The sequence below is a fragment of the Pongo pygmaeus genome, chromosome 12, assembly GCF_028885625.2.
Source record: "Pongo pygmaeus isolate AG05252 chromosome 12, NHGRI_mPonPyg2-v2.0_pri, whole genome shotgun sequence".
NCBI lineage: Eukaryota > Metazoa > Chordata > Mammalia > Primates > Hominidae > Pongo > Pongo pygmaeus.
In genome coordinates this window covers 59,084,135-59,102,323 of record NC_072385.2, presented here as the reverse complement: position 1 = coordinate 59,102,323, position 18,189 = coordinate 59,084,135, and the positions used below count along the sequence as shown (strand labels likewise).

The window sequence follows — 18,189 nt, the reverse complement described above, 5'->3', positions numbered from 1 at the left end:
AACTAGAAAGAAAAGGGGTACCTAAGCATGCCTTGAATTATGGGGATTTTAAAAAATATGTGGAAAGGCCTACAAAGCCCTGTAAATTGTGAACACAGTATGAACAGAGGCAGAAATAACTTTGCTTGACTAGCGAATAGTAAAGAACACTAGCTTAGCTGAAGTAACGAATTTTAGATGGTTATTCTATCAAACTATAAGCCTTTTGAAGCATAGCCCACACCTTTTCCTCTTTATGATCCAATAGCCAGTAAGTAGCTCATGGGCAAATATTTACTGAATAAACAAACATCTTAACATTGCAACGTACTGGGAGGTAACTGTGGGTAGGCAAGGAGTTTAACATCAGGCAGACATAGATGGACTTGATCCAATAATAACAGGAAGGCAGTCTTGTTCCTGAGCAGGAGACTGCATAGTGAAAACTATTTTAGGGAGATCAAACTGATGACACCTGCAGGATGGAGTGCAGGCAGGAGCAACCTGGCAAAGACAGGAATAACAGCAAGGAGGCTGCTGCAATATTTGACACAGGGTAAGGAAGGTTTGAACCAGGATCAGGAGGAGAAGAAAGAGGCCAATTCAGAGACAGTACCAAAAAAGCCCTGAGAAGGCCTTGTAATAGATCAAACATGAGGAAAGAGGCAGCAGGCCTACATGGGCTCTGGAGACAGACCTGAATACACCTTTGGTTCTCCTCTGAGCAAGATATTTAGCTTCCTGAGTCCCGGTTACCTCAACTGCAAAAAGGAAAAAATAATGTTACCTCACAGGGACATTTTGAAGATTAAATAAGATTTAAGTAAAGCGTTCAGCACAATGTCTGTGTGCTCAACAAATGGTAGATATCATCTTCATTCATTATTTTAAGGGAATATCCATGATGACTTGCGCACAGTAGGAACTCAAATGCTATAAGGATAAATGGATGGGTCAATGAATGCATGAATAAGTAAATGAATAAATAAACTCAGGAGTTTTCAAGCATGAGAAATGTAATAATTGAAACATTAACAGAATTGAAAAAGATGGGAGGAGAAACAACGTTAGGAGAGAGAAAATGCGTCCTGTTCTTAGGGCCTTCTCTGGGGAAGACTTAATTGTATACATGAATACATGTACTTCACTATCTCCTTCAAAAATGAACCTGTGATGTAGCCAAAACAGATTCCATTCTCTCCATTCCACAGATGATAGAACTATGTCTCAGAAGTCAAATGACTTGCCCAAGTCTCATAGCCAAAAAATGGCAGAGGGGCACATCTGAATATCTCTACAGGTAGGTGCTCCTTCCACAGCATTATTGGGCCCAGGCCCATATCCCATAGGACAATCCTGGGTTGATGTTACCCCAGCCAGGGAGGAGACAGACACCTCTTGGATTTCTAATCCATTTTCCTCTCCAATAATACTAAATACCACTAAAATATCTAGAAAAATGAGAAGAGAGGAGGGGAAAAATCTCTGTGTCTGATAAATAAGCTGCCAATATTCTTAGTGAAATTTCAGGAAATTATAGGAAAATAAGATTTTGGAGAATGAAAAAGGAGAAAGTGAGGAGGAAAAGCCTCTTTTCCATCTCTACCATTTCTCCCGTCTGAACCATTTCTACCTTGTTTTTACTGGCACCCCAGCATCCTTTGATACCGTGATCTCCTCTTGTCTCACCTTATCAAACCTTGATCCTGGGCTAACCCAACTGTCTGCTTTCCCTGCTTTCCCACTCCTAGAGGAGCTTGTCTGAAACCCAGGCAGTCTGACAGCAAGGCAAAACTATACATCTCTGAAAGCACTAGTAAGGAAGAGATAAACGTGGACCCAAGTCCTTCAGGAGTCAGAAAGGAAAAGGTCTGCTTACTGAGTGGTAAATGGAGGCTGGGAGACTGGAAGCTTGGAAAGCTGGATTCCAGATATTCACAGGACCCCAGAAGACAATGTGCACAGAGCTTTTTGTTCCTAGGTCCTACTCAGTATCTGCCTTGCGGATTTCATAGATAAGGCCTACACACTCAACGGACTTCCTTCCCTTCTCCAGCTCCTCATTACCCTAAAAAATGTCTACAAACCCACTCCCACTCTGAATGCAGCTCTACTCTATCTCAAAATGTCCCCTTTCCCCAGAAATATCCAGTGACTTCCCGGCCCACCTCCAAGGGCCCAGACCTCTAAGAGTCAAGAAGAAAAGCTATGCTATCTGCTTCACTTATCTTCAATATAGGAACCTCTGCAAGAAGGCAAGAGGCACTCAGCCCTGCACTCAAGAACCTCAATCCTCTCAGTGGTATCAGAAGTCCTACTTAGGCTGTTCGAAGTTCCTGCTGATTCCTCCCCCTGAATCAACCAGCAAGTTCCTGGCACTAGGACCCTGTAGACAGGGAACCCTGAGCCTGCGCTCTAAAGAGAGAGATGCACCATTTCACAACTTCAGCAAAAGCCAAAGCAGCCAACAAAGCCACAGCCCCATCGGCTGTACTGGGCTCTGCCTTTTGGGCAGCTCGCCGGCCACTCCCCAAAAGCAGAGCATTCCATCCTTTCTCTTTTTAAACCCACGTCATCATCTGATCATAATGGAAATCAATCTCCTCAAACCACCATGCAAAGGCGTATCCATGGCAACCTCAAAAGGAAGGACACAGAGATGATGCTTCAGTGGCTGCAGCAGGAAAAGGTAAGTCTGTTTCTCTTCCATCCACGCCATCCCATCACTCTCTCCTTTCACTCAAGTCAGGTATACAGCTTAACTACAAATTGTATCTGTCACACAAACTGAGAAAACACATAAGGTGAGTTAATAATCATTATGTTTTTATATAAGGTTTTAGATCTGCCTAGTCTCTCTGCCAAGAAAAAATTCTCCTTTTCTAGGTGATAGGAACAGGGACAAGGTCTCTCTTCTTATTCACCTCTCAGATGACACAATCTCAGCCCACAATACCTGACAAATCCCTATCGGTCACTTGTCTTTCTAGTCAGGATGCTGGAAAAATCACTCAAGAATATCCGAGTTTCCCTATGTAGTTGTCAAAAGCTGACAGCAACACTGATCCCACTGTCCTGCCCCCTCCATGCCACCATCATGCCCACAAACTTGCATGGTAAGATTCCCTCCTTAGCAACCCTAGACTCTAGGCTCTCAAGGTCCAGAAACTGGGAGTTGGGATTAAATTTCTGTCTTCTCTGATGCCTCAGGAAAAGGAATCCATTTCTGCAGAGGTAAGAGATTCATCAAATACAAGTGCTACTAATCCTCTATGCCTCAATTTCCTCTTCTGGAAGAAAGGGATAATAACAATAACTTTCTAACAGGATTGTTGTAAAAATCACATGAGAATGCCTGAAAAGCACTTAGAACAGTGCCTCGTATAAAGCACTCAATAAATGTCAGCCATTATTATTATGAGAAAGATGAAGGGGAGGCTTATAGTGTAGGATTTCAGTTCAGAGGGTACTCAACACTCTTGGAGCTTATTTCAATTCCACTGTCTTCCTCTTTCCTCTTAACAGTTGTTTCAAGCTTCCTTTACCATTTTCAAGTCCTTACTCCCACCCAAGCCAACACCAGCACCCCCACCTCTCAGCAGATAACCTTGCTGAAAAAGAAAACTGGCCCTATTAGGTAAGAATTTCTTTGCAAATTTAGATATATCTGCATGCATATGTCATTATCTCTTTCTTCCTAAATTCCTTCCTTTCTTCCAACACTCCTCTTTAAAGAAAATGGTACCCCCTTCTTTTCAGGGCCCACCTCTTCCCCTCTCCTCTAAGGACCTGATTTAGCAATCATCTTGTCTCTTGTGTCTTCATTGCACCCTCTCTACTGGATCTTACATGGCATCAGATCTTACATGGCATCAGAAAACCCATAAACAAGACTCTTCCATTCTAGGAAAAACAAGTCCCTGCTACCTTCTCCACAAGCTGCCACCATTCTGTATTCTTTCTTTCTCTGCTGAACTACTCAAAGTGAGTACACATTCTCTATCTTCACTTCCCATCTACTTCTCGATCCATTGCTATCTGGCTCCAACCCTACCACTCCACTGAAGCTGCTCACACTTTAGAAGAGCCCTGGTGACCCCAATGTTTTACACAACCTCAAGGTGCATTTCCCAAGCTCATCCTAACTTGACCTCCCTGTAGCAACTGAGATTGTCAATCCTTTTCCTGGAATTTTCTCCTTTCCTAGCTTCCTGGGCAACATTCTCTCCTACCCTTGCATGTCAATCCTTCCCATCTCCTTTGTCATTATTTTCAGCCTTCTATAAGCGTGGCTGGGAGACCTCATCTATTCCCACAACTTCAACTACCACTCATACTTACTGCCCCTAGACAGAATCTCTTCTGAACTTCAGACTCATATCTCACTGTCTGCTAACTGCCACAGAGCCCTCAAGTTCAATATGACCCAAAACACACTTGGTATCTCCCCCACCAAAAAAAAAAAAAAAAAAAAAAAATTCCTCTTCTATATTCTCTCTTTGCTATTGGCACCATCATCCACTCAAAATAGAAAACTGAGTCATCCGCAACAACTCCCTCTCTTGTTCTCAACAACCAATTTAGTCATTATGTCTGGTTAATTCTGTTTCTCCGATCTCTCTCAGATTCACCCTGTCCTCTCTATCCCCACTGACCTAATCCTTAGCTCAGCCCTAAACCATGTCTATGATATTACAAGAGTCTCCCGATGTCCCTGAACGAGGTTCTCCCCCTTCAGTCTATTTCCACATTTAGCTTCCCAAAATACAATCATGTCATCTTCCTGCCTAAAAGTCTCCAGTGGCTTCTCTGCCCACAAAATGAAATCTTTTTAGCACTGCACCACAGGCCATCAACAACCTGGCCTTGACCAAGCACGGTGGCTACACCTGTAATCCCAGCACTCTGTCCGCCCAAGGCGGGCAGATCACTTGAGGCCAGGAGTTTGAGACCAGCCTGGCCAACATGGTGAAACCCTGTCTCTACTAAAAATACAAAAATTAGCTGGGCGTAGTGGTGCATGCCTATAGTCCCAGTTACTCAGGAGGCTAAGTAGTCCCAGCTGTAGTAGCTATAGTCCCAACTACTCAGGAGGTTGCAATGAGCCAAAATCGTACCACCACACTCCAGCCTGGTTGACAGAGCAAGACTCTGTCTCAAAAACAAACAAAACAAAACAAAAAACTGGCCTCAAACTGGCACAGCAGGCTGCAGACCCACCTATACTCAGGAGGCTGAGGGGGATCACTTGAGGCCAGGAGTTCAAGGCTGTAGTGCGTGATGATCTTTCCTGTGAATAGCCACTGCACTCCAGCCTAGGCAGCATAGTGATACCCCATCTCTAAACAACAAAACAAAATAAAACAACGTGGCTTCATTATGAATCTGGTCGCATCAATCACCAAAGTTCTCTTTTATTCCAGCCACTTGGATCTATCTGCCTTTCCCTTTATGCATCTGCAAATGTTACAAATGTCACCAGGACAATTCTTCCTCCTCATCCTTCAAGGCTCAGCACAATTCTCACCTCTTTCCTAAAGACTCTCCTGGCTTCTCCATGTGGAGCTAATGATTCCCTCCTCTGCGCTCACAGAGCACTTGAGACATATCTCCATTTCAATACCACATTCTATTTAAAATATCATCTCTTACTCTACTATGAATTCCTCCAGGACAGAGGATTGTATCCATCTCAGTATCTAAGCACTCGACGTAGGGCTTTGCACAGAGAAGGTATTCAATGTTGAATAGATGCCTGTACCAACATCACACTCAGGATATAAACTGGCTCTGACAGCTTTCCCTGAGAGTAGCTCCACTCTTGAAGACCACCACCATTGGGGAAATCACCACTCATATGCACATATGCATGCACACACACATCTCTCCCCCAACCCTCAGTAAACATGGCTCTTTCCACTCCAGATAGAAGCCTAAGAAACTAAAAGTGCAGGAACAGCCCTAGGTCCTATGGAATTTGGTAGTGACACTAAATCTCAATCTCATATACTTCCAGGGTAAAAGAACCACAGAGACAGCTCTAGGTGAAGTGCAAATCTCCTGGGAAACAGCATTAGGAAGGATCTGGGGCAGCAACGGCCCATGCTCTGCTGTAGTGAAGCCCTTGGGGAGGCCAGACTAAATAGCTAACCTGTCCCTTGACCACATTCAACTAACATCAGCCTGAATCTCAAAAGGAAAATGATACAAAGCCAAAGTCAGTCTCCATGATGGCAAGGACCTTAATATAGATATGAATCTGGCAATATTCCAGCTCTTACCTCTTCAGGGGACACTGAGGACCGAGTTCCTATTTTCCTTGGTATGGGACGGATAGCCCAAGTGCCCCCAGTATCACCTAGTAGCTGTAGACAGGCCAAGCAACCTGGGAATCATCTATAATCCCTCTCAACATATAACTCCAAGCAGCTGCTAGCAATGATCGAGCTGGCAGAGTAAAACCTAGAGTGGCAGTTGTCAATGGTATTATGATTCACCCAACTACTTTGACTCCTCCCTAACAATTTCTTCTCCTTTGTACCCTCAATGGTCAGTCAGGCCCCACTTATCAATTCGTCCTTAGTACTGCCTCCTGCATCTTTCCTTTCTTCTCCATTATCACTATCACTACTTCAGTCTGCCATGTAATAGCTTTGAAAATTAAGGCAAATCATTTACCCTCTTTGGTGCATCATCTACAAAACAGCGTAACAGCTGCTCTGCCTACCTCGTAGGAATATTAGATCAAATGAGATCATGCCTGTGAAAAGTTCTGTAAAGTGTCATACATAAATATAAGGCATTATTATTATCAACCTAAATTCTCTAATATTGCTATGTGAAGCCTATCCAGCTCCCTGTCTCCCCCTCCTTCCCTAGTTCCAACCACTTTATACATCACAGTAAAGCACATACATCTGCTAAAATACTGCTTTGTCCCTACACCCATCTGCCCGACATCTTTCACTGATAATCTCATTTCTTACTATAATCAATCCTGGATTCAACAGATGCAGTCCCATCTCTGCACCACTGTCAGCTGCTTAAGATACTTTTCTAGTCTTGCAAGCCACACCCATCCTTCAAAGTCCAGCCAAAGCCCCACTACACTCCACACAGAACAAAGACAAATTTAAGAAAGGGATTTCTTAAACATAATGGAAGAATTAAATATAATTCCGCTTAGAAAAATCATAGTAGGCACAGCTGTCATCTAATACTTGGAGTCAACTTTTTAGGAAGACGGGTAACACTTCTTTTCTGTTTGATTGTTAAGAGATAATCTAGGACCAACAGTATGGAAGTTGCAGAGATGTATTTCAGCAACATGAAGAACTTCCTTCTTGAGCTATTCCAAGAATAAAATGGGATGCCCTATATGTAGATAATTCCCCATTATTTTAAATGTTCAAGCCAAGCTGCAAAATTTGCCAAATTGGCAAGAATATTTTAGATAGAATTCAACACTACAGGGATAACTCGACTAGACTCACAGCATTTTAAATCTGAAAGAAATATTTGAGATCTTGTAGTCCAGACTCCTATCTTATAGGCCTGGACAGACAAAGTGACTCTCTCAAGGCAGCACATCTGTTCTGGAAAACATGGTCTCTAACTTTCAATCCAGTGATCTACACTTTTGCTACTCAGATTGTGTTCCATGGGCCAGCAGCATTAGCATCACCTGGGAACTTGTTAGAAATGCAGAACCAATCAGAATCTGTACTGTAACGAGACCTCATTACATGTGCACGCCATTAAAACTCAAAACGCACTGACCCATACTGCCCCTTCTAAATCCTGAATTTCTAATTCTGGAACTGCAATTCCCAAACGGTTCCACATGTTAGCCAGAGGCATCACCCAAGAATAACAGTATATCCTAGTCAAATTTTCGAAATTCTACATACCATAACCCCAGTTGGAGATTCATGGTAAATATTATTAGCATATTAAAGGCTCTGCAATATTCTGTAGTAAAGTTTAACCACGAATTTTCCAACAGCTTTTGAAAACAAAATGCCTTTTTAAAAATAAAGTTATCATTATCTCTTTTAACATCTCATAGCTTAGGCTTTGGCAGTACATTAAGTAAAGGATGTCAATCTCTACCTCCTAGCTCTTCGCCTCTCAGTACCTTAAGTATACCTGAGTAGCCAGTGGTCAACATGGGTTTGCTGCTCTCCTCACTGCAATAAATGAGGGTAAGTTTTCAAATCCCTGCCTCTAAAACAGCAGAGATCCTTATCTGTGTGATTTAGCTGTGGTTCTGTCTAAAGACAAGGGATGCGCAAGATGACCTCAAGGATCATCTTGCCAGCTAAGGCGGACCCCAGGAGTAGGATCACACACACAAGCCATATCCAGACTCCCATGCTGTGAGTCCTTTACGATTTTTCTCCCCGTTTGACACGAATTTCTCAACCATGTGCCCACAGGAAACCTGTAGCTCAGTATGGATTCAGGGGCGCCTCAGACGCTCGCAGGAACGGAGGGGAGACCCTTGCAGTTCTGGAGGAACTCTAAGGCGCAGTCACTCTGATCCCAAGAGAACACCGCCGGGCTGAAGAGCTGAGGTGGGTCAGACCGGCCTCGGGGCAAACGCTCAGGCGGAGCCCCCAGACCCCGGCAAGCGCCCACCCCTGCTCCAGCCCATCCCTGCCAGTCCCCGCCCCGCACACCGGGCTCGGTCCCCAGCCCACCGCCGGCAACCTCACGAACACGTAGGGGGCCAGCGGAGCAGACTGTTGGCAGGGTCGCTCCTCCGTACCTGCACTGTCAGGGGCTCCGCGCCCAGCTCCGGCCCCACCGACGACCGACGCCCAAGACCCTGCGGGGCCGGCCCCGCCCTCCCCGCCCTCCCCGCCCTCGTGGGCTGCCCGACTCGCCGCCAGACCCTTCCAGGACCGCCCAGAACCCTTCGGCCCGGAGGCCCAGAGGCGTTCTGGGTCCAGTGAACCCTCTTTTCCCGCAGTCCCGCCCTGACTGAAAACTGCGCGCCGACCGCAGCCGGGATTACATCAATCAGGCACAAAGCTGGACACCTGGGACAGGATAAGCGCACGCGCACTGTGCCTGGGAAGCCTATTAGGACCATAAGAAATCGGCGTGTCGTGGCGAGCGCCCTCTTTCGGTGGAGGGGAGAAAGCGCAGAAGGTCTGGAGGACTCATTTGCCAAGTGTTAAACTGCTGATTAAAACAATAGCGATAAACAATATCTCCTCCATTAGCCTGGGGGAGAAAATTAAATTTTGCTGCTACTCAGTGTTACTTGTCATATGGGGATACAGGCATTTTCATGCGCTTATGATGGGAATGTAAAATACAAATTTACATAATGGCATTTTAAAATTTTAGACATAGGTTCAAATTCTTTTTTTTCTTTTTTTAAGACAAGGTCTCGCTCTGTTGCCTAGACTGGAGTGCGGTAGCACGCACAATCATGGCTCATTGCAGCCTTGACTTCTCAGGCTCAGGCGATTCTCCCACCTCTCAGCCTCCCTAGTAGCTGGGTCTGCAGGCGCGCACCACCATGCCCTTTCAATTTTCGTTTTTTTTTTTTTTTTTTTTTTTTTTTGTAAAGACGGGGTTTCACAGTGTTGCCCAGACTGGTCTCGAACCCCTGGGCTCAAGCGATCCAACCGCTTCGGCCTCCCAAAGTGCTGGAATTACAGACATGAGCCACCGCACCCGCCTGGGTTCAAATTCTAACTGCAATTTACTAGCTGTGTGAAATCTAGAGTTAGTTATTTACCCTCTCTGTGCCTCTGTTTTCTTATTTGTTAAAGTGAGAATGTTAATGATGGTACCTATCTCATTATGTTGTTAGAAGGATTAAGTTAATCCATGTAAAGAGCCGGAAATATAACTATTGTAATGTTATATTTATTTCAGTTAATCTCAGATTTAAAACAAACTGAAAAATTCATAAAGTTGATGTGAGCAGCAGTAAGCAATGGAAGGGATGCATTGAGTATCCCCTTTATTACTCCCCCCTTTTCCCTATTTCACCTTCTAAATATTTATAATTATTATTTTGAATAGATAATACATTTACATGGTTCAAAAATCAGAACACTATTTTAGAATATACGCAGAGAAACCTCCCTTCAACCCTGGTTCCCATCGACTCCATCCGCCTTGCCTGCTACAGGTAACGCTTGTTATTAGTGTCTTCTTGTTTATCTTTTCAGTGTTTTGTGCAAATATAAGCTCATATGAATATATAGTCTTACTCCTCCCATTTCTTATGCCAAATGTAGCATGCTAGATACACTTGGCATAAATTCTCTTCACTTAATCTATCCTGAAAATCTTTCTAAATCAATAAATTAGAGATCTTCCTCATTTGTTTTTCAGCTGCTTAGTACTCTATTTCATGGATACACATAATTTATTAACCAGTTTCTTCTAGTTACATACTTTATTTCCAGTATTTTAGTATTACAATGTTGCAATGAATCACTTTGAACATAATGACATTCCATATGTGAGCAGGCATATCTGTAGGATACATCTTGGTCAAATAATAAATGTATCTATAATTTTAGTAGAAATGTCTTCCATCTCCTTCAATTAAAGAAAAATAAATATAAAAGTAAATATAAAGACTTTAAAAGATACTGCATATACATATTTTTAATTGTGGTAAAGCATACATAACATGAAATTTACCATTTTAACCATGTTTAAGTTCAGTGGCACTCAGAACATTCGCATTGTTGTGCAATCATCACCACTATCCATCTCCAGAACTTTCTCACCTTTCCGTACCAAAAACAAACAAGTAAGCAAACAAAACCCTCTGTGCCCATTGAACACTAGCTCACCATTCTCCACTTTCCCCAGCCCCTGGTAATCACTATCCTACTTTCTATCTCTATGAATTCGATTGTTTGTTCTAGGTACCTCATACAAGTAGAACCATATAATATGTGTCCTTTTGTGTCTGGCTTATTTCACTTAGCATAATGTCTTCAAGGTTCATCTGTGTTGTAGCATAACGAAAATATATTCCATTATATGGATATGCTATATTTTCTTTTATCTATTCTTCCCATCAAAGGACATTTGGGTTGTTTCCATCAGTCAAAAGACAAAACTTCAACAAATTGGATTTAAAGATCTCTTTGGCTTTCATTAGTGATTCAAGAATTGGGCAGCATCCCAACTAAAGATTTAGACAGGAATACCACTGGGCATGGCAGAACAGTCGAATTTCATAAAGTAACTTAAGTAGAAACAAGGAAACAGCCTAATTTTTATTTTTATTTATTTATTTATTTATATTGAGATAGGGTCTCGCTCTGTCACCCAGGCTGGAGTACAATCACAGCTGTGAGCTGTGGTGCAGTCACAGCTCACTGCAGTCTCAATCTCCTGGGCTCAATTAATCCTCCCACCTCTGCCTCCCGAGTAGCTAGGACTACAGGCACACAACACCATGCCTGGTAATTTTGTATTTTTTGTAGAGACAAGATTTTGCCATGTTGCTCGGGCTACCCTCAAACTCCTGGGCTCAAGTGATCTTCCCACCTCAGCCTCTCAAAGTACTGGGATTGCAGGCATGAGCCACCATACCTGCCCAGCATAACTTTTTAAAAATCAGATTGGTTAACACCAGGCTACTTCAGGTTATTTTCCTTATAAGGGTTAAAGCAGAAGGGATTTCCTTATCAAGCCAGTTAAAAACCGGCCTGTTTGGGGATTTGGCTATCATGTCTCTTCTGATTTCTTAGAAAATCAGATAAACAACTTAACTTTGGTTTGGTGACATGGAACTTTAGTTGAATAACTCCATTTCCATTTGGTCTGTTGGAGTCTAGTGCAGGAGCTCAGTCCAAATCAATGGAGTCCCATCAATTTTACTTAACACACCTTTTAGCCATTGCAAATACATGTGCACATATTTTTTAGAAACAAGTGCATTTCTCACTTATTCCATACCCAAGATTCCTACCCAAATCAACTCTTGATGCCAGTTTTTTATGTGCTGTTCCAGAATTAGGCTCTGAACACAAGCATTTTAAGTGCAAATTGCAGCTTCCTATAAAACATTGTTCTGAATCTTGCTTTTATCCCCATTGGACAATGATATGGTTTGGCTCTGTGTCCCCACCCAAATCTCACCTTGAATTGTAATCCCCATAATCCCCGTGTGTCAAGGGTGGGATGAGGTGGAAGAAATTGGATCATGGAAGCAGTTTTCCCCATGCTGTTCTCGTGATAGTGAGTGAGTTTTCACAAGATCTCATGGTTTTATAAGCGTCTGGCATTACTCCTGCTTGCACTCACTCCATCCTGCCGCCCTGTGAAGAAGGTGCCTGCTTCTCCTTTGCCTTCTGCCATGACAGTAAGTTTCCTGAGGCCTCCCCCACAATGTGGAACTGTGAGTCAATTAAACCTCTCTCCTTTATAAATTACCCATTATATTAGTCTGTTCTCACACTGATAATAATGACATACCCAAGACTGGGTAATTTATAAAGGAAAGATGTTTAATGGACTCACACTTCCTCATGGCTGGGGAGGCCTCATGATCATGGCAGAAGGTGAAGGAAGATCAAAGTCATGTGTTACATGGCAGCAGGCAAGAGAGGGTGTGTAGGAGAACTTCCCTTTATAAAACCATCAGATCAGGCTGTGCATGGTGGCTCACACCTGCAATCCCAGCACTTTCGGAGGCCGAGGCAGGCGGATCAAAAGGTCAAGAAATTGATAGCATCCTGGCTAACATGGTGAAACCCCATCTCTACTAAAAAAAAAAAAAAAAAAAAAAAAAAAAAAAAAAAAAAATTAGCTGGGCGTGGTGGCACGCATCTGTAGTCCTAGCTACTCAGGAGGCTGAGACAGGAGAACTGCTTGAACCTGGGAGGCAGAGGTTGCAGTGAGCCAAGATCATGCCACTGCACTCCAGCCTGGCAACAGAGAGAGACTTATTAGGAAGCATTCATTGTTGATTAACTTTTGGTTCCTCATTATTTATGCAAATTTCTCCAGCTGGCTTGAATTTCTCCTCTGCTTTTTTAAGTTCCAATTCTAAACCATATCTTTGTGAATATATAAAACTGAATGCTTTAACAGCACCCAAGTCACCTCTTGAACTCTTTTCTGCTTGGAAACTTCTTCCACAAGATGCCCTGAATCGTCTCTCTCAAGTTCAAAGTTGCACAAATCTCTAGGGCAGGGCACAATGCTGCCAGTCTGTTTGCACAGCAAGAATGATCTTTACTCCAGTTCCCAAAAAGTACCTCATCTCCATCTGAGACTACCTCAGCCTGGACTTTATTGTTCATATCACTATCAGCATTTTGGTCAAAGCCATTCAACAAGTCTCTAGAAGTTTCAAACTTTCCCACATCTTCCTGTCTTCTGAGCCCTCCAGGTTTCTAGGAAGTTCCAAACTTTCCTACACTGTCCTGTCTTCTTCTGAGCCCTCCAAACTGTTCCAACCTCTGCCTGTTACCTAGTTCCAAAGTCACTTCCACATTTTCAGGTATCTTTACAGGTACCTAGTACCAATTTACTGTATTAGTCTGTTCTAACACTGCTAATAAAGACATACCTAAGACTGGGTGATTTATAAAGGAAAGAGGTTTAATTGACTCACAGTTCCACATGGCTGGGGAGACATCACAATCATGGCAGAAGGTGAAGGAAGAACAAAGTCACATCTTACATAGTGGCAGGCAAGAGAGGGTGTGTAGGGGAATTCCCCTTTATAAAACCATCAGTTCTCATGAGATTTATTCACTATCAGGAGAACAGCATGGAAAAGACCTGCCCCCATGATTCAATTACCTCCCACTGGGTCCCTCCCATGACATGTGGGAATTATGGGAGCTACAACTCAAGATGAGATTTGGGTGGAGACACAGCCAAGCCATATCACCGAGTTTCAGGTATTTCTTCATAGCAGTGTGAGAACGGACTAATACAAACAATATATCTTAGAAGTTGTCCATATTAGTACACACTGATCTGCCATGAAATAAAATACAGTTGGCCCTCTGTATCTGTGAGTTCAACCATCCTTGGATTGAAAATATTAGGGGAAAAATGGATGGTTGTGTCCATAGTGAACATGTACAGACTTTTGTCCTTGTCATTATTCCCTAAACAATACAGTATAACAAGTGTTTACATTGTATTAGGTATTATATATAACCTGAGATTATTTAAAGAAACAGTTCCCAACCTTTTTGGCACCAGGGACGTGTTTTGTAGAAGACAATTTTTCCACAGACTGGGTTGGGCAAATGGTTTTGGGATGATTCAAGTGCATTACATTTATTGAGTACTTGATTTCTATTATTATTATATTGTAATGTATAATAAGATAATTATACAACTCGGCATAATGTAGAATCAGTGGGATCCCTGAGCTTGTTTTCCTGCAACAAGACATCCTGCAACACCCCCATCTGGGGGTGACGGGAGACAGTGACAGATCATCAGGAATTAGAGTCTCATAAAGAATAAGCAATCTAGATCCCTTGCATGCGCAGTTCACAATAGGGTTCCTGCTCCTATAAGAAACTAATACTGATGAAGATCTGACAAAAAAACTAAAGTGTATGATAGAATGTGTGTAGGTTATATATAAATACTATGCCATTCCATGGATTTTGGTATCCAAGGGGTGTCCTGGAACTAATCCCCGATGGACACACAGTGACTACTGTATGTATCTCCTTCTGAGTGACTTTAACATTTAACCTGTGTGCTGAGTTTTTACTTGACACCAGGAGTTCAAGACCAGCCTGACCGACATGGTGAAACGCTGTCTCTACTAAAAATACAAAAAAAATTAGCCAGGCATGGTGGCGCACACCTGTAATCCCAGCTACTTGGGAGGCTAAGGCAGGAGAATCGCTTGAGCCCGGGAGGCAGAGGTTGCACAGTGAGCAGAGATCATGCCATTGCACTCCAACCTGGGTGACAGAGTGAGACTCTGTCAAAAAACAAAAAAAACTGTGTGTTGAGTTTTTTATATAAAGCTGCCAGGCCTCAGGTGGGATGGGGGTGGTGATTCAGGAAAGACCCAAATGTTTCTCAGCATCATGAAAGGGATCCTACTGAATCGTAAGGACAGGACGTGCTAATAGGAGAAATATTGATTTTTTTTTACATTTGATTAGGCTGAGTGGTCTTCAAGGAAAATTAATATTGTCTTTGTCCTGTGTTTTTCTTCATAGGTGCTGTTGTAAGAGACCCAGCCTGCCTTTGGCTTCCTCCAATGGGGAACCTGAACAAGGACCCCCAAACTCCTGTTCACATAACTAGAGCCCTTCCCCCTAACCTGTGATGCTGAACAGAGAATAACATCTGTGCTCACCTAGGTGGAATCCTAGGCATTATAGAATGTGGGGAAGAATCCATGGGAGAATCCTCCCCCTGAGGAAAGGGATGCTGTTTTCCAGGAGAAGGTGGGTTTTCAGACTGAAAAGCTTGGAGAGGGGAATCAATAGAGAGCAAATCAAAGGTGACAAAGCCATGGGGGAGGACATGTGTGGGAGAGAGAAGCATCTAGATTAGCTATACCAGCACTGCCCAATAGACATAAATGTAAATTTTAAAATTGTTTTTAGTTGGGAAATAGGTTAACAAATTTTAAAGAAAATTTCTGGAGAAAACTTAATTTTTTTTTTTTTTTTGAGACGGAGTCTTGCTCTGTCGCCCAGGCTGGAGTGCGGTGGCGCGATCTTGGCTCACTGCTATCTCTGCCTCCCGAGTTCAAGCCATTCTCCTGCCTCAGCCTCCCAAATAGCTGGGACTACAAGCACCCGCCACCATGCCTGGCTAATTTTTTGTATTTTTAGTAGAGATGGGGTTTCACTGTGTTAGCCAGGATGGTCTTGATCTCCTGATCTCATGATCCACCTGCCTTGGCCTCCCAAAGTGCTGGGATTACAGGTGTGAGCCACTGCACCTGGCGAGAAAACTTAATTTTTTAAAGACAGGGTCTTGCTCTGCCACCCAAGCTAGAGTGCAGTGGCGCTATCATGGCTCACTGCAGCCTCAACCTCCCTGGCTCAAGTGATCCTCCTACATCAGCCTCCGGAATAGCTGAGAGACCAAAGGCCACCGTTTCTGGCTATTTTTAAAAATTTTTTGGAAAGACAGAATCTCACTATGTTGTCCAGACTGATCTTGAACCCTTGGGCTCAAATGATCCTCCTGCCTTGGCCTTCCAAAGTGCTGAGATTACATGTGCGAGCCAAAATAAAATTTTATATAAGCCAGCCACACATATAATTTTAAATTTTTTAGTAGCGACAATTTGTAAAAGTTAAAAAAAAAGGTGAAATTAATTTTTTTTCTTTGAGACAGGGTCTTGTTCTGTTGCCCAGGCTGGGGTACAATGGCATGATCTCAGCTCACTGCAACCTCCACCTCCCAGGCTCAAGTGATCCTCCCACCTCAGCTTCCTAAGTAGCTGGGACTGCAGGCATATGCCACCATGCCTGGCTAATTTTTACGTTTTTTGTAGAGATGGGTTTTTGCCATGTTGCCCAGCCTGGTGAAATTAATTTTAACAAAATATTTTATTTTAACCAGAATATTCAAAATATTATCATTTCAACATGTAATCAATACGAAAGTGAGGCATTTTACACTCTCTTTTTTTGCACTCTTTAGAATGCAATCTGTATTTTGCATTTATAGTACATCTCTATTCAGAAGCTAAGTTTTCATGGGACATCCTTGGTCTGGTTTAGATTACATAAAATTTACAATTGAAAAAGTAGATTTATTTATTTATTTATTTATTCATTCATTTATTCATTCATTCATGTCAGAGATAAGGTCTTTCTATGTTGGACAGGCTGGTCTTGCATTCCTGGCCTCAGATGATCCTCTTGCCTCGGCCTCTCAAAGCTGAGATTACAGGCCTGAGCCACCAGGCTCAGCCTGAAAAAGTAGATTCAGGTATGCAACTTATTTCAAACATTTTAATATATTTTCCAATAACTGAACTGAATATTTAAATGTATACATTTTTAAACATAAAATTAATTAAAGATAAATAAAAATTAAAATTCCATTTCTCAGTTACATTAGCCATATTTCAAGTGCTCAATGGCCACATGTGGCCAAGTGCTACCATATCAGTCAGTACAGAGATAGCACTTCACTCCTTCTTCTCCCTGCTTTGTTACACTTTTATGAGAGGGTCTGGCCCTTCAGGAAAGGACCACATGTGTGTTCATTGCCTGGTTTGTTATAACATACAGGTAGAGTATGAGGAGACAAGGTGGCTTAGGGAGAGCCTGACCTACTGTACCCCGTTTCCTTCTGAGGTGGGGTAGGGAACAGCATGAGGGTGGTCCCCTGCGGGTTCCTTGAAAACTGTGTGGTAAGAAGAATCCGCAATGTAGGATAACCCAGAACAACCATAAAACGTACAATGGGGACCTAGGACCATGCAATTTTAAAAAGTAAAAGAATTTTCAAAAGTAAAAAGAAACAAGTGAATCACTGTAGAAATCATAAAGAAAATAATCTACGGATGAAAGCTTTTTGTTAAAACAAATACAGATCCTTGAAAAGAACATAAGATCTCATTAGATTCTCTAAAATCAGGAATACGAAGATGCCGAATATCTCTGAATCTGATCTACACTGTATTTGAACTAGTGCATCAAGGCAAGAAAAACGTATATAAAAGACATAAAGATTAGAAAGAAGGAAATTCAACTGTCATTTTTCACAGATGATATGATGACTTACATGGAAAAGGCCAAAATAGGCCGGGCGCAGTGGCTCACGCCTGTAATCCCAGCACTTTGGGAGGCCAAGGTGGGTGGATCACTTGAGGTCAGCAGTTCGAGACCAGTCTGGCCAACATGGTGAAACCCCATCACGACTAAAAATGCAAAAATTAGCTGGGCATGCTAGCACATACCTGTAATCCCAGCTACTTGGGAGGCTGAGGCAGGAGAATTGCTTGAACCTGGGAGGGAGGCAGAGGTTGCAGTGAGCCGAGATTGCACCATTGCACTCCAGCCTGGGCGAAGAAGCAAAACTCCAGCTAAAAAAAAAAAGCCAAAATAATCTGTAAATTATTAGGATTGATTAGAAAATATTTAGCAACATGGCTAGATATAAAATCAACATGCAAAACTCAATTGCATTTCTCTAACCAACAATGAAAAGTTAAATTATATAATTTTTGAAATGAAACTGATGCACCTAGTAATAAACAAC

The 18,189-nt window shown here is 42.6% G+C and overlaps 1 protein-coding gene and 1 long non-coding RNA gene across 7 annotated transcripts in view; one reads left to right on the top strand and one right to left on the bottom strand.

Annotated features, from left to right (window-relative positions):
- DCTN1 (dynactin subunit 1) overlaps nucleotides 1-9,150 on the bottom strand; it is a 30,704-nt gene extending 21,554 nt beyond the window's left edge. For 3 of the 6 annotated variants that reach the window (XM_054476225.2, XM_054476226.2, XM_054476228.2), the window contains exon 1: nucleotides 8,750-9,150. In XM_054476225.2, the coding sequence (XP_054332200.1) occupies nucleotides 8,750-9,076 (327 nt within the window). In that variant the 5' untranslated portion in view covers nucleotides 9,077-9,150. The remainder of the gene's footprint in view (nucleotides 1-8,749) is intronic. The other 3 variants (XM_054476222.2, XM_054476223.2, XM_054476227.2) reach the window with 1 other exon arrangement.
- LOC129030664 (uncharacterized) lies at nucleotides 2,499-8,539 on the top strand. The gene is made up of 3 exons (XR_008500720.2): nucleotides 2,499-2,668; nucleotides 8,099-8,183; nucleotides 8,418-8,539. It is a non-coding gene; the product is annotated as an uncharacterized LOC129030664 (long non-coding RNA).
- Nucleotides 9,151-18,189: the final 9,039 nt, after the last annotated feature.